General features: G+C 32.2%; 1 protein-coding gene and 3 non-coding genes across 4 annotated transcripts in view; all 4 read right to left on the reverse strand.

The window, feature by feature from the left end:
* Positions 1-2,224: 2,224 nt before the first annotated feature.
* Trnap-agg lies at positions 2,225-2,296 on the reverse strand. Its single transcript has one exon. It is a non-coding gene; the product is annotated as a tRNA-Pro (tRNA).
* A 1,624-nt stretch (positions 2,297-3,920) lies between these two features.
* Positions 3,921-3,992, reverse strand: Trnap-agg. The gene has a single exon. It is a non-coding gene; the product is annotated as a tRNA-Pro (tRNA).
* A 978-nt stretch (positions 3,993-4,970) lies between these two features.
* Trnap-agg lies at positions 4,971-5,042 on the reverse strand. Its single transcript has one exon. It is a non-coding gene; the product is annotated as a tRNA-Pro (tRNA).
* Positions 5,043-8,013: 2,971 nt separating this feature from the next.
* LOC108914812 (somatostatin receptor type 5-like) overlaps positions 8,014-15,055 on the reverse strand; it is a 94,205-nt gene continuing 87,163 nt past the window's right edge. The window contains exon 4 of the mRNA XM_018720707.1: positions 8,014-9,471. Within this exon, the coding sequence (XP_018576223.1) occupies positions 8,515-9,471 (957 nt within the window). The 3' untranslated portion in view covers positions 8,014-8,514. The remainder of the gene's footprint in view (positions 9,472-15,055) is intronic.

The following is a 15,055-nucleotide window of genomic DNA, read 5'->3' on the forward strand; positions in this document are numbered from 1 at the left end:
AATATCACAAAACGATGCTCTTGTTTGAAGTCCAGAAAGTCGATAGCTTTCGTAAAAAACGACATTTTAAATTTTGCAGGGTACTGATTGTTACTTATTGTACGATATAAGTGAAGTGTGCTTTGAATACAGTGAAACCAGTTTTTGAAAAAAATTTTATCTGAACTTGCGTTACTATTTTTTCCAACAATATCACCCCTCGAATTTTTTGTGCGGAATCTCCGGACACCCTGTATAGCAACAGAATGTGAGAAGATGTAGATAATAACAAAATGTTAACTTTCTTTTAAGTTATTTAATGTACCTATAGTGAAATAAATATAATATAGGTATACATCCTGCCTGTAAAATAAAAAAATGTATTAAGTACGTTAATTAATTCTACAACAGTAGACAAATTAATTCTGGCACGCCTTGATGATAAAATTAGTTTATTTTCGTTCCTCCATTCTTCTCATAATCTCAAAGAAAGTTAGTTCAAAGTAATAATTTAATTTCTGCAAAGATGTGACTTGGTGTCCATTGAATATTTTTTTTTCTTAGTTGATAATTGTTAAGTATTATATAAATATGTTGATAATTGCAGGCATCGTAATTTAACATAGAAGGTAATTACTTTCACCTATTTAACAACTCAAGCGGAAATGTAATGGATTCCTGTTTAGTGATGGATATCTAATAAAAAAAAACGATTATCTAAATTGCAATTGTGTAACTTACGTAATACATCCAGGGTGTGGCTATTATTACAATAAAGTGTGTAAACTTTGATATTTTTAATTTTTGTAAGGTACGTAGTATATGCGAAAGAAGTACTTAACTTTGAGTTGTTTTGTCTTATAATACCTGGTTGTTAGCAGTTTATTATTAAGTACCCGTACGGTGATCCTCAAATACGTTCTGATAATGAAGAAACTCTTTAAATTATTTTAAGAAAAAAGTTCTATTGCCAGACTAAGCAGTCTAGATTTCGAGTCACAGGATACTAAGGTTTTAAAAAAGCAGTACACGCACAGAGATACAGAGTATACAGAGAACTGGACACCTTCCGACACTGATTATAGAAATACATAGTCCTCGAGCTGACTTTCGATCACTCACGACAGGTTTGGCCAAATTAAATTTTGGAAAAGCATTGCTCTCTAGGTGGTGGCCTTCTCCGAGGAATTGTGGTGCTGAAAATCGTTTGTGTTAATGTTGACACTAAGGCCGTTTTGAAGTTCGAGTTTCGGATTTTCGAACCTAATAATTTTCGCCGAAATTCGAAACATACTTGAAAATCTTCGTAGTATGTCTATGAATCTTATCGCTTTGGTGGGATCTGCGCCTGGTATGGAGCTTTTTGAAAGTATAATGAATTCCTTTCGAAGTTTGGGTGAATTTCTGCACACTACGACAATATCTGTGCATTTATGACACTTCAATAATACTTGATGTCAGTGATATTTACAACTAATTCACATTATTCTGTACAGGGTGTCTCATAATTAGTGCCCAATAATTTACCACTTGATTATATTGTCAAAAATAAAAATATTTTTTCAAATAAATATGGGTCGAGAAACGATTCCTAATGGAGCTACGCCCCTTGAATGGGGCCTCAAAAAATTCATTTTTTTTTTATATTTTCGAAACGGGTTGAAGGAAAATTATGAATTTTGATACAATGAACGCTGATTAAAAGTGGAAATAGAGCATCATAAAATTTTTCAAAAATTTTAGTCAGGGGTGTCGTCGGCTAAAATTTGCTCATATTTTTTTTTACTTGTCGAAATTTTCAAATTCAAATGCCAACATATGATGGATCTTAATTTTCTTTACAAAAAGGGTACTCTTTATTTCTTTGGATAAAATGAAAATTTTTGAAATATTTTATGATCTATTCTTTTAATGAGCGTTCATGGTGTCAAAATTCATAATTTTCCTTCAATCCCTTTCGAAAAAAAAGAATTTTTGAGGCCCCATTTAGGGGGCGTAGCTCCCTTAGGAAGCATTTCTCGACCCATGTTTACTTGAAAAAATATTCTTATTTTTCGCAATATAATCAAGTGGTAAATTATTGGACATTATTTATGGACACCCTGTATACATAAAATTATTTCTTATGAGAATTTGCACGATCGATAAAAAAATGTTGTAGAAATTTTAAACTACGTTGAGAATTACGATAATACTTATAATGTTTCAACTAACGACACATCAATATTTTTTGACCAAAATATCTGGGCTCGTCCGGGATTTGAACCCGGGACCTCCCGCACCCTAAGCGGAAATCATACCCCTAGACCAACGAGCCGATGACTTGTTTAAAAAAAATAATTTATTTCACGGAGTAGGTTAATAAGTAATAGTACATCACATAAATTATTTTGCTCCTATATCTACTTAAGTCTTATCTTGGTCTCTTATGTTGATACAACTGCATAAAAAATGTGGCGACAGCAAGTCGAGTTTAAGAGGAACATTTTACATTTCATTTTCACATTTTATATTTTATAGGATAAATTTTAAAAGTCTAAAACTGGAACACCAGTTGTGTTGTTAGCAATAGAAGAAATTTAGGGCATTAAAAATTGGGTCAAAGCAAAATTAAGGAACGGGGAGTCAAGTAATAATTTAATTTACTTTAATTTAATCAACATAAATTGGTATTTTCCATATTATTTATCATACTAATAATCTAATTAGTTTATTTTGTGTTGCAAATTCCTTAAAACTTTCTCAGTCCTCTTTCAGTACAAATTACTGTCACTTTTAATATATTCCATTGATTTTTAACTTTGTAATCGATAAAGATAAAGAAAACGTATTTCCATAAACACTTACTTACCTCATTTCTTTCAAAGGAAATGCAGTGAAAAATCATAGTTGATCTGAATTCAAACATTCGATAAATTCTTTAATATTAAGTTGTTCCTTTTTCCTTTTTTTGTTCTGAATTAAGTCAGCAATTATAACAAAAAAAAAATATTACACTTTGCCAACGTTTCGCCGTCTTTAACTATTAACATTTACAGGACACTATGATGGATTTTATCTAAAATGAAAAATATTATTTAGTCAGGAACCCTGGTCAAGAATTGGACATATCAAGAAATTATTTACAGTGTATTCTCACAAAGTTCAATTGACTCAAGAACTGAAGTTTTTTTGTGCATAAATTGCAAGATATAGATGTGGACGACATGTGGTTTCAAAAAAACGGTACCACATGTCATACAGCACGACAAACAATTCAATCACTGCATGAGTCATTTTTTGGTAGTGTAATTTCCCGTTTTGATGATCAGAATTGGCTTCCCAAATCATGCGATTTAATGCTGTTGAACTTTTTTCTTTAGAGTTTTTTGAAGTTTAGGATTTATGCCAACAAGCCAACGCTCACCCACGCCATGAAGGAGGAAATTGAGCGCGTACTGTATCAACGAAATTCAGCCGCAAAGCCGTGGAACAATTATTTGATCAAAAAAAATCAACTGGTCGAAATTTTGCATTTTCCTAGAGATAAAGAGCCCAGCAAATTTCTACGTTAGTGATTTTTTTTTGGTTCTGCGTATTACTGGCAAAATTATCAATTAAAAAGTAATAATTAATAATTTGACAAAATTAATCTAAAATTGTTCACTGATATTTTCGATTAAAGATTTATCTTTAAGTGTTTCTCTTAAAAACCCAATTAAATATGAGATGAAAGCAATCATCAGATTTGTTGTAAAAAAAATTTTGATTAAGATACCGATTAAATAAATACAACTCTTGAAGTGAATAATGTTTTGAAATTCCACCAAAACTAACTGTTAACTTTTTCTGCTGAATATGGAATATACAAAATTTGTGCTACTCTTGCAATTTTTCATTGTTTTAATTTGCGAAGTAGATCTCCTTGCTTACACATTTTCGTTAGTGAAAGAAAAATGTATGGGCTCGTCCGGGATTTGAACCCGGGACCTCCCGCACCCTAAGCGGAAATCATACCCCTAGACCAACGAGCCGATGTTTAAAAAAATTATACTACGCAACAGGTGAAAGTGTCTTCTGGCTATACTATATGTGAGTTCTATGCCACTGGTTGTGTATAAATAGTCTATTAGTTACAAAACTTACATTAACCTAATATATGTGTGTATTTTAGGACTAGTATTCCAGTTGTTGGTTAAAGCTTATTGTTAGCTTAAAGTTAACCATCACTTTATTTTCTTATATTTTAGTCAACAAGCAACAATTTTCTTTAAAAATTACGGTATCTTAACCAAAATTCCTATGTAAGTTATTAAGTTCATCAGAGATTAACAACTTAGTCCTCAAAGAAAGTTCTTGCATATTGTCGCCAAGACAAGAAACAGGAGACAAAATCCTGAATAAATTGATCAAGTTTTATATATAAAAAATATATTAGGATCCCTCTTACTGAAAATGTATCAGAATATTTCAGTTTAATGTAACCAGTTTTCAGTTAATGCAAAAAATGTCAAGTTTAACATAATCATCTAATTTTGAAAATTTCTCTTAAGTATAGAACACGTTTGCGCAAACATATTAAAGAGTAATGTATTTTATATTAAAACAGACAGTTTTATGAAATCTACAGTGTAGGAAAGTACCGATGGTCTATCAGAAGTTACGTGAGAGCGATAAAGTAAGCCATAGAAATCCATGTGATAGGCAAGGATGGCTATAATGAAGGCGTCTAATAGTCAACGCCCATTTCGCCCTTCCACAAATAAGAAGTGGATCTTATTTGTGGAAGGGCGAAACGGGCGGTGACTAAGAGACGCCTTCATTATAGCCATCCTTCTCTATCGCATGGATTTATATGGCTTACTTTATCGCTCTCACGTAACTTCAGATAGACCATCGGTACTTTCCTACCCTGTATAATCATTTAGCCACACTTGAGCTAAGAGAATGGATGTTTAAATGCTTTGACATCAAGGCAAATATTTCTACTAAAAAAAAGAAATAAAAGAAATGGGCTCGTCCGGGATTTGAACCCGGGACCTCCCGCACCCTAAGCGGAAATCATACCCCTAGACCAACGAGCCGATGATTTGTTTAAACAAAATTAATTTGGTGCCGGTGAAAGTATGTCACAAAAATGAACATATGCTAGCAGTAGTGTTTCGTTTGTACCTTCACATTTCTGTTGATTCGAGCACATATTTTCGATCGGGAGATATTCGTTACTGTGTCTATGACACAGATGCGGAAAATATTCAGATATTGTTTGTTAAATAAACTCTCATACTGAAGGAGATGTATAGAAAACAATTGATTGTTATATTTCAGAAATATAAATCAAACTTGTGTAACACCTTGTATATTTGTAGTTTTTTAGAATCCTCTCTTTTTTCTAATTTATAATTACAATGTGCAATTACGATTCTAAAGTAAATTTAATCGATTGTTTTTATCAATTACGTGGTTTAAAAAATTTATTGAAATCAGCAACGTTATAATATAATGCCAAATTGCAAAAATCGACATATCTCCACTGAATTCTAAGTTTTCTATTTGAAAATTCAAAAGAATAACACATTTCCACTTTTAGACGTTTTATTTTAAAAAAAATAAAGGCTGATATAAACCAAGTTTTTATAGGAAGTCAAAAAAAAAAATAACAAAAATTTCAATTTAAATCATGACGAACATAATTTCCAGTTGACCCATTGAATAGTAAACCTGTTAATATCAGACTACGCATCATAAATTTCAGGCTAGGTTGTTTGGAATTATTGTTAGAGTCAACAGTGAATATTAATAGAAAAATTAATACTGCCACAAAGTAGAAGCAATTAGGTCTTAAGTGGTCTAGTTCCCTAACAATTTATGATCAATGTTAATCTCGATATCGCTTAAAGTGTCCTACATAGTACCACGAATGGCTTTTCACTGAATAAACAAAATAAATCACTCATTTAGAGCTGTTGAAAGCATTATTTACTTTAAATAGATGTATAACATTTAATTTATAATAATTCATATTTAACTAAAAAAAATTTAGAAAATAATTTAGAACTGAATAAATCTAGGAAAACTTAATTTAATTGTTTTAAACAAAAAACGTTCATTACTACAATCCATAAAAACTTAAATACCTATTCAAAATATAGAAATAACTAAAATTTATATAAAAACATCTAAATGTATTTGGACCCGTCGAAAATGTAGGTTTCTCTATACGATATAGTTTGTCAGGATATCTAAAAAAAAAGTAATTAATTTTTATACCATAATTATGGACAGGTTGAACGACTAAACATTAATACTCTGTAGACAATTGGCTTAAATGATCGGGTGCAAGGAATTCGATTTGACCTTTATCTGCCTTTGAGGTTTACGCGACCACAAGAAAAAATTTTGAAAGAAGGTCATGTCTTCTTCCCTGAAACTTTAGTTGAAAAAAAATGTGAAAATGTTCAAAATATAAACAAAAATATCCAAAGTAATGTACGAGTATCTGGATCTGTTTAAAACACATGGAGGTTAGTTTTTCTCTACGTTGTATAGTTTGCCAAGAAATTGCAAGAATATCCATATCCCGCCATATTTAAATGACCTTGGTTTGAGAGGTCAAATTTAGAGGTAATTTGGAAATCAACTTTTGAATTTCAAAATAGAAACCCCATTTGCTTTTTATATAAATGGAAAGAGCAGGAAATTTTCATTCAGCAATTCAAAGATGTAGATATATGATCTTGGGTTTCCCATCTTTGGATAGAAAAACCAAATCCAAAGTTAACCCTCAAATGACCCCTAAATTTGACCCTAGGACTCAAGGTCAAAATCATAATTAGACCATGAAACATGTCCAAGGTAGTTTGAACGAAATTTGCCTCAGAAATTAATCAACCTTTGCCACAAAATGTAAATATGTCAGTCGGAAAGCCGATTTGACGTTCAGAGGTCGCCTGGGGACCAATCTAACCCACTATCAAATATACAGGTCATCTTTAAACGTAAAATTTCCAGCTCTTTCCATTTCTGAATAAAACAAATGGGGTTTCTATTTCAAATTCTGAAGTTGATCTCCAAATGACCCTTAAGTTTGACCTCTTGGTCAAAACCAAGTTCATTATCGTACAGTCCCCTTAAAACCTTACAACATTTGTTCTAAAAGTTTTTCAATTGGGGGTCATTCTGCAAAGTTATTCGGTGTGATCGATTAAAATGAGACACCCTGTATACTAAATTCAGACAATATTTTTTTGTAATTTTTTGTTTCAATGTAATCTTAAATTCATTTAGTTTAGCAGGTGTATTTTTGAATCTAATAGTCATACAAAAATAATAAAGTAAATAAATAAATATTTTTATTTACTATGCTCATTCGTTGTACAATATTTTCAATTATATCCAGTAATAATTGTCCCCTCAAATAAAAGAGAAATAAACCAATATCGTTTTCAATTCCACCTCTGGATGAGGTCAGGGGTTTGCAACCCAACGAATAACAGAATACATTTAACACGTAAACTTGGTTCGTTAAGTTAATACGGCAAATAATTTTCTATCGCTCCCATTGACGTCACAGACTGCCTAGGACGTTGCACTCTGCTGCATGTTGCTGATGGGGGTGGAGATATCAGTCAGTCTGTAGGTGTCAGGAAATAGAACGGAACAGAGAAAAATATGTTAAATATGAAACTAATTTTTTGGTTAACAAATTCAGTATAACGACAAGGGAAATTTTTGTCGTTGAGCATGGCGTAATGAAAATAGTTTTTTCTCATAACTATCAGTGAAAAATTGATTCTAGTGAATTTGAGGTTTTCGAAGAGTTTTTATCATTATTATTATGTTTTAACAATAAGTTTAGGAAACGCTGTTTACCCTAAATAGGTTAAAAGATTTTTCAACCACAGAATATTAATATGCCTTTGCTTCTCCACACAATTCAATGCTTTTGGTACTTGTGGTTAAAACGAAAGGTATCTGCAGAAAGATAATTCAGGACAAAAATTGGCTGATTTGTGGAGGATATTAGAAATAATACTAGAAAATGACTTTCTTTGTATATTTGAACATTGTATATAGGATAATAAGTATATTTACATGAACAGCCATACAAGTTATACATCAGGGCAAATAATAACGTTAAAAAAAAATGTAAAAAAGTCTTATTCTTTCGAATACTATTGTATTACGCTTTACATTTTAGAATACATTTAGTTTTGACAATAATTTAACTATCTACATATATTGGTATATTAGTAACCAACGAGTAAGTTCTTCAAAACAGTGCTTCGTCTTGGAATGTCTAGGAAACGTAAAATTAAGTTGATTGGTCCATAGTACTTTATTCTTCGTCTTCAACATGTTTTAATGGCTTTCAGCGAAACCAAAAGAATGCGTCTGTACTCCCTTCTCAAATAAATCAAATAGGTAGAAACGTTGATTGGCGTTTTCTCTACCTATCGTAGAGAAGATGGAAGTTTTTATAAATTTAATATTTTATAATCCGGAAAATGTTCCTTTGTACACCATTTCTATTTTACTCATATTTTAGTCACCCGTTTACACAGTTTCGTTATGATTCTCGCTCTTCTCGCTTACTGAATTAACGATGCTTTGCTTTTTGACGGTTTTCCCAGAACAGTTGAATTTACCACTTGACGGCGTCGCGGCGTCTTGGATATCCAATTTGCAGGTGCTCCTGCAACACCAAATGCGCGTAAGGCAAGTCCTAAAACTGTCAGAGAGCAAACCATAAAGCAAAGGATTCACTACGGTGTTCAGCAGAGCAATACTTAAAGCTACGATGAAATGGCGAGATTTCAGAAAGTAGTTCTTATCCTCATTGGCTCGTCTTCCGTCTATGTAAATAAGAAGCATGATAACTGTTATGGGCAGCCACATCACCAGAACCACCACGACGTTTAAAAAAAGCACTCGCACTACTTTGATGTGCTTATTCAGTCTGATTTCTTCGTGGTGCGACAGAGATCCGTGTCTACCCACGTTATTTCCATTCGGAGACGTCGCGAACTGCGCTGAAAATTTCCTTGGCCAAGGTACAAATATGTCGGATAAGCTGAGTTCGCTCTGACGTCTGACTTGTGCTCTGTTGCAACCTTTGATGTCCACTGCACTGATCATGACACATGAAGTGGCCCAAGCGTTTTTCGTGGATAGAATCTTCTGGAATATTTTCTGGTAGTGATACACCAGCAGTCCCATAGGTAGCAGACACGCGAAAAGAACAACTGGTACCACGAAACAAATAGAGTAGTGAATGGTGTTTGACTTTGGAAATATCATTGTGCAAACTGGTACATTGTTTACTGATCGGATTTGGCGGAACCAGAGTGCCACTGGAATGAAGATGATGGCGGTGGAGATCCAGATTAGTAACGATGAGAGGGTTGCTTGGTGGGGAGTCATCTTTGATCGGTAAGGGGGTACGACGATGCAGCGGTGGCGGTCAATACTGATCAAGGCGAGAGTCCATAACAGGACGATGCCTGAAACAAACTGAAAAGAAGCGTTTCAATGTTTTTGTTTCATAAAATTCGAAGAATATAAAGTAGCAGTCAATATGTAGCAAAGATGTTGAAACAAACTTTAAGGACTGATTTCTATTAACAATATTTTAAGAACCAATTAAACATAGACTTGAAATTAGCACAGTGCAGTTAAGATAATATGAGGAATCTCAACGATCAAAACAAAAATCCTCTAATGATCTGGGTAGACTATTCTTTTAACAATCTTCTGACTTTTTCTGGCACAACATTTTTTATTAGAAATGGTTTTTCTAAATCTGTGAAAAACATTCAACTGTCAAATAACCTTTTAATAATTTTTTAACAGCTGATCAGAAGCTGTCCTTGGAAAACTTAGGAACAGTTTTAAGAATTTTTTTCTTAATTTAACAATAACCCCTCAAAGTTTGTCATAACATCGCTGTTACACCTTATATAAGTTGTGGTAAGTAATTATAAGTGTATGTAGGAACTTTTTTTTAAATAGTGTCCTAATATTAACTCGATAAGAAAGTAGAATCTTTCGATTGGTTCTTAAAAAAGTTTAATCTTGTTTTTGTTCTTTCATTGCTAATAGCTCTTATTTCTGCAGTGTAGATATAAATAGTTTTATTTGGAAATATCCAATCAAATCAACTGTGAAATAATTACTTAAATTAAGGATTTGTAATTAGAAATCAGGAACAGACCTAAATCATTACTCGCTTTAGATCGCTAATGTCTTCAGCAATAAAGTTCCTCAAATTGGAATCCTGCAATTAAACCAGCAGGAGGTTACCGCAGTTTATTGAACTCGTATACATTTTGCGAGTGTAAACAAAACAATCTATCGAAGGAAAGCCCAATAATTGTGGAATCAATCACTTGAAGCAGTCCAGAACTAGACATTAATTTCCTACATAATATATACCGTAAATAAGAAAAAACTTTCTCGAATCATAATAACAGGCAATTCTCCGAGATCTATGGAAAATTTATCCGTCCTTAAGTACAGAGATGAAAAGGAAGAAGCGAGATTAATCGAGGTGGGTTTTGACGGATGACCTATATTTTCTTTTAATATATTTCAGTTACTAAAAATATTCCTTTATCCATCAGCTACAGAAGATGAAATTCAATTCCAGCCGCTTAGATACTTTATGGTAATTCTGGAACATAATCATTGTTTTTTAATTTATATATTTTCTACTATTAGTTCAAGTGCTTTTACTTTACTTTAAAAGTATTAGTCTAAGTTAACTCTAAAACTTTTCGCAAATTCCCTCAAATGACGTTGTTTTACCCCCCCCCTATTAAATAAATGCGGGAATTCTAAAGTCAACAAATTGAGCCAAAAGTGCGGTAATACAAATAGGATGTCAATGTAATAAAGAAGGAATTAGGTAATAGGTAATTCCTTACTGGTTGAACAAATATGATCTAAAATATTTTGTTCTTCACAGATCGATTATTTGAAAAAAAAAGATTATATATGCTTCCTTTCATTAAATATAATATATAATTGAAAATGAAAAACCTATTATTTAGATAGCTCAAGACACTTGGTTGCAACAAAACAAATTTTCTTAACTGTATTGGAATACGGAATTTGTTCAGAAAATAACCGAACTTTTTGAATTACGCGCTAATGAAGATATTTACAGTTGGCAGAATTGCGTCGCGCATAACCTCCTCTGCAGCCACATGTTCTTGAATTGTTGAAATCTCTATTTTCGTGATATGGTTATTTGACTGTTTAAGTGTTAATGACGATTTTTGAAATGTGCGAACTTCTGGAACAACGATGCAACGTCAAATTTTGCGTGGAACTGAGGAAAACTTTCACGGAAGCTTTTCAACTTTTAAAACAAGCTTACGGAGATGATGCTCTGGGTCGTAAGCAATGTTACGAATGGTTTTCACGATTTAAAAGTGGTCGTCGATCAATCGAAGATGATCGATGGCCATGAAATTTTGACTGAAAAATTGAAAATGCATCGAGTTGCAGCAAAATTTGTTCCCCGTTTAATGACCGAACAACAGAGAAAAAATCGTGTGGACGTTTGCCGACATCTGCTTGAATAATCTAATGATTCAAAGACTAATAACGAGAGACGAGAGCTGATTAATCAGATTAATGTCCTCCTTCAACCTCTTTACTCGCCAGACCTGCCTCTTTGCGATTTTTCCAGGATCCAGGACTGCTTTATGAAATGGAAACACCACTGGAAAAAGTGTGCGAATAAAGGAGGGAAGTACTTTGAAGGAGACAAGGTCCAATAATGTCTAAAACTAATAATAAAGTTTAAAAAATAAAGTTTTGTTAATTTCTGAACAGACACCATTCTTAGTGTTAGAATATATCAAAAATGAAAGAAAATCGTTCGAAACAAACTTCATGTTAATGCCCCTATTCAGAATAAAACGACATGAAATATCACTTTCATCTCAGAAATGATTGGATTTTTTTCTTTAAACTAGCATATAAATTTTTGTCAAAATTAGCTTTCATCCCCTCATACAATTTGTCGAAATATGAAGCATGTCCAAATTATGTATGACTGGAACGGAACAAAAATAACTGCTAAAATTATTATCACATAATATTCAAGTTTTGTTTAACAAACTTCTTGAAAATGTACGTTTCTATGCGGTATATGTATATCTAAATAATGTTAACGAGCTGTTTATGAATTATAGAAATAAGCAAAGTATGCGAATGTTTCACTATCATACAATTTTTTCCCACCCTAAGTAACTAACTTAACAGAATTTAAGTAAAAAAAAAATATATTATATTAAGAATTAAAGGTCTTCGAAAAGGGATATTATACAATAGTTGTTGTTTTTAACGCACTTCATTAGCCTTAGCTAGGAACTTGACCTGCTTGAGGTTGTTCTCGGTCTAGGCTCTCTAGGGCGGAACCCCTTGGCCAGAACTTATATTGATTTTATTCTTGTTGCTGATCTCTGTAACTAGTTGCATAAAATTCTTGCAAACATTCCGTCGTTCTTCAATGTCGACTACATGTTTTATTTTGTTTTAATATTTTTTTTAATCTAATTTTTCACTTGATCTATGTGTTATATAAATCTAAACATTACTATTTCTTTGGTACTAATTTTCGATGTGTGAAGAACAAAACAGTTTAAATCATATTTGCTTCAACAACAAGATGTAATAGGAAATCGTAAATTTTCAAGGGGTCATTTGACCCAGCATGAATTACTTATAATTTAATACTACCACATATGACAATAAGTTTAGAAACTATGCCGTCAATTCTTGTTGGTACATGTGAGTACACAGGTAAGCTAAACCTGTCCACCAAGGGTGGGTGGTTTTTGGCAAAATATTTTTCTACGGCATTTCTGAAGTATACAGGGTGTCCGGTAAGTACCTCCTAATCTCTCGGGAGTGTATAGGGGAGGTCAAAATAAAACTAGTCCTTCCTATAATTTTTTTAGAAATTAACGTTTAGGGTTATAACTTTGAAACCACCCGGTATATTTTAATAAAATTTTCGTACGTTGTATTACACATGGAGCTCTACGATTTGATGCTAAAATCAACTTTTTGCTATTATCAGGTGTCCAGAAACGGACTGGCCCTATCACAATTTTTCTCAAAATTTTGACAGAAGTAATTTTATCAAACTGAAAATATTATTATTAGATACTCTGAAGGTTTTTCTTTAAAAATGGTACTCTTTATTTATTTCGAAAAAATGAACGGTTTGCGAGATAAATCGGTTTTGAAAAAAATTGGTAACCCTACATTTTCATATTTCCAACTTCTGTTACAATTGTTTGAACAATTTATTTATGCAAAAATTGTGATGAAGCCATTGGCATACAATATGTTTAAAATTAGTAAAAATAATTTAAAAGTACATTTGTTACAAAAACAACTTTAAGATTGTCAGTTATAAACATGAATAAAACCACATAAAAATTTACAAGCCGAAAAGAAAAAAGAGACAAAGAAAGAAGATGTTTCGATGGCCAGCTAGAATCTCGAAGCAGTAATTTTAATTTTAAAATAAAAATAATTCCAAATTTTTTAAAAAATATTCGAATGCAGATTTTTTTATTGATTTTTTAATAATAATTTTGAAAAAATTTTACCTAACATAAATCTCCAAAACCGGGGCCAAAATTTTCGGAAAATAAAAAATTTTCCTGCCTCCCGGTATTGCTATTTTTGTACGGCATTAGGTCGAGGTTCATTTTTTTTGTATAACTTATACACTTTAGAAATACCGTACAAAAATGTTTTGCCGAAAACACAGGTTTAGCTTACCCTGTGTAGGTGACTCACCTGTACCAACAAGAATTGACGGCATAGTTTCTAAAGTTATTGTTATATGTGGTTGTACTGATTTATAAGTAATTCACGCTGGGTCAAATAACCCCTTGAAAATTTCCGAACGGCTTGTACTCTATAAGTGTAACCCTCTAACAATGACCACAAAATGTTATTTAGATATTAGATGTCCTTAATAAATATGACAGTGGAAATTTTCCACTTGATTTGCAAAATAATTTTCAAAAATTTCCCAAAATTCTAAAGAACTTTGACATCCCATAAACTGAATTTTTACGTCAGTAATCATATGTGAAATTCTTAGTAAAACATCTTGTATAATACTTTTTGATACTAAATATCTAAATAAGCTGCAAAAACAAACTTGTCGTTCATAATGGCATAATGTGAGGCACGAAAACAGTGGTTATTTACAAGTCAAGTCACGAAATTTATCCATTACAGAATAAGGAGGCAAATGCAAAAAGGATCAAGTTTTTCAATTTGGCTCTCCCCACTCACCTCGTATGCATTACATCATAAATCGTTTTGTTACATCAAACTTTCACGCAAGTCCCTTGATTCCGTAAATGTGTAGTTTATCAATGCACATGTTTATGTTTTATTCATAAGGCACATTTACTTTATGAACTATACAGTATACAGGTATATTAGGGAAATAATTTCATTTATTTAATAATAATCGATTATTTGCATTGTTTTGACTGTATGGCCATTTTCGAGAAAAATAATGTAATTAAAATTCTAAGCAAAAACAGAAAATCATGTTTATTCCAAGTATATATTTTATTTAACTACAAATTAATTAAATATTTCAATTAAAATTAAGACATGAAATAACAAACGACAAAGTGGCACACCTGAAAATCATATTTATAAAACATAATTTGCGTTCTTTCACTTTTTATCATTCGGTCCATACAGCAAAGTATTTTTAATTTTAGTAATAAATTTTCAGAAATTGTATTCTGTACGTGGATATCACGTATTGCTAATTATTTTTGAAGCTCATCGGAATAAGCTAAACGTATCGATGGCGAACGTTACCCTAGACTTGTGGATACGGAAAATGTACTTCCTGGATTTCAATAACGTGGGCGGTAGCAAGAAGTCAGTCCGGAAGCGGCAGAACAAATTTTATACTTTTTTTAAACATATTTTACTCGCAGAAAACATCGTCATGGAAATTCGCACGATTGTACAAGTACAGGCACAAATTGTTCAATGTTTCGTACATTACTGTTTGACCATGTGCGAAAATATATTA

The sequence above is a fragment of the Anoplophora glabripennis genome, unplaced genomic scaffold (assembly GCF_000390285.2).
Source record: "Anoplophora glabripennis isolate ALB-LARVAE unplaced genomic scaffold, Agla_2.0 scaffold19, whole genome shotgun sequence".
NCBI lineage: Eukaryota > Metazoa > Arthropoda > Insecta > Coleoptera > Cerambycidae > Anoplophora > Anoplophora glabripennis.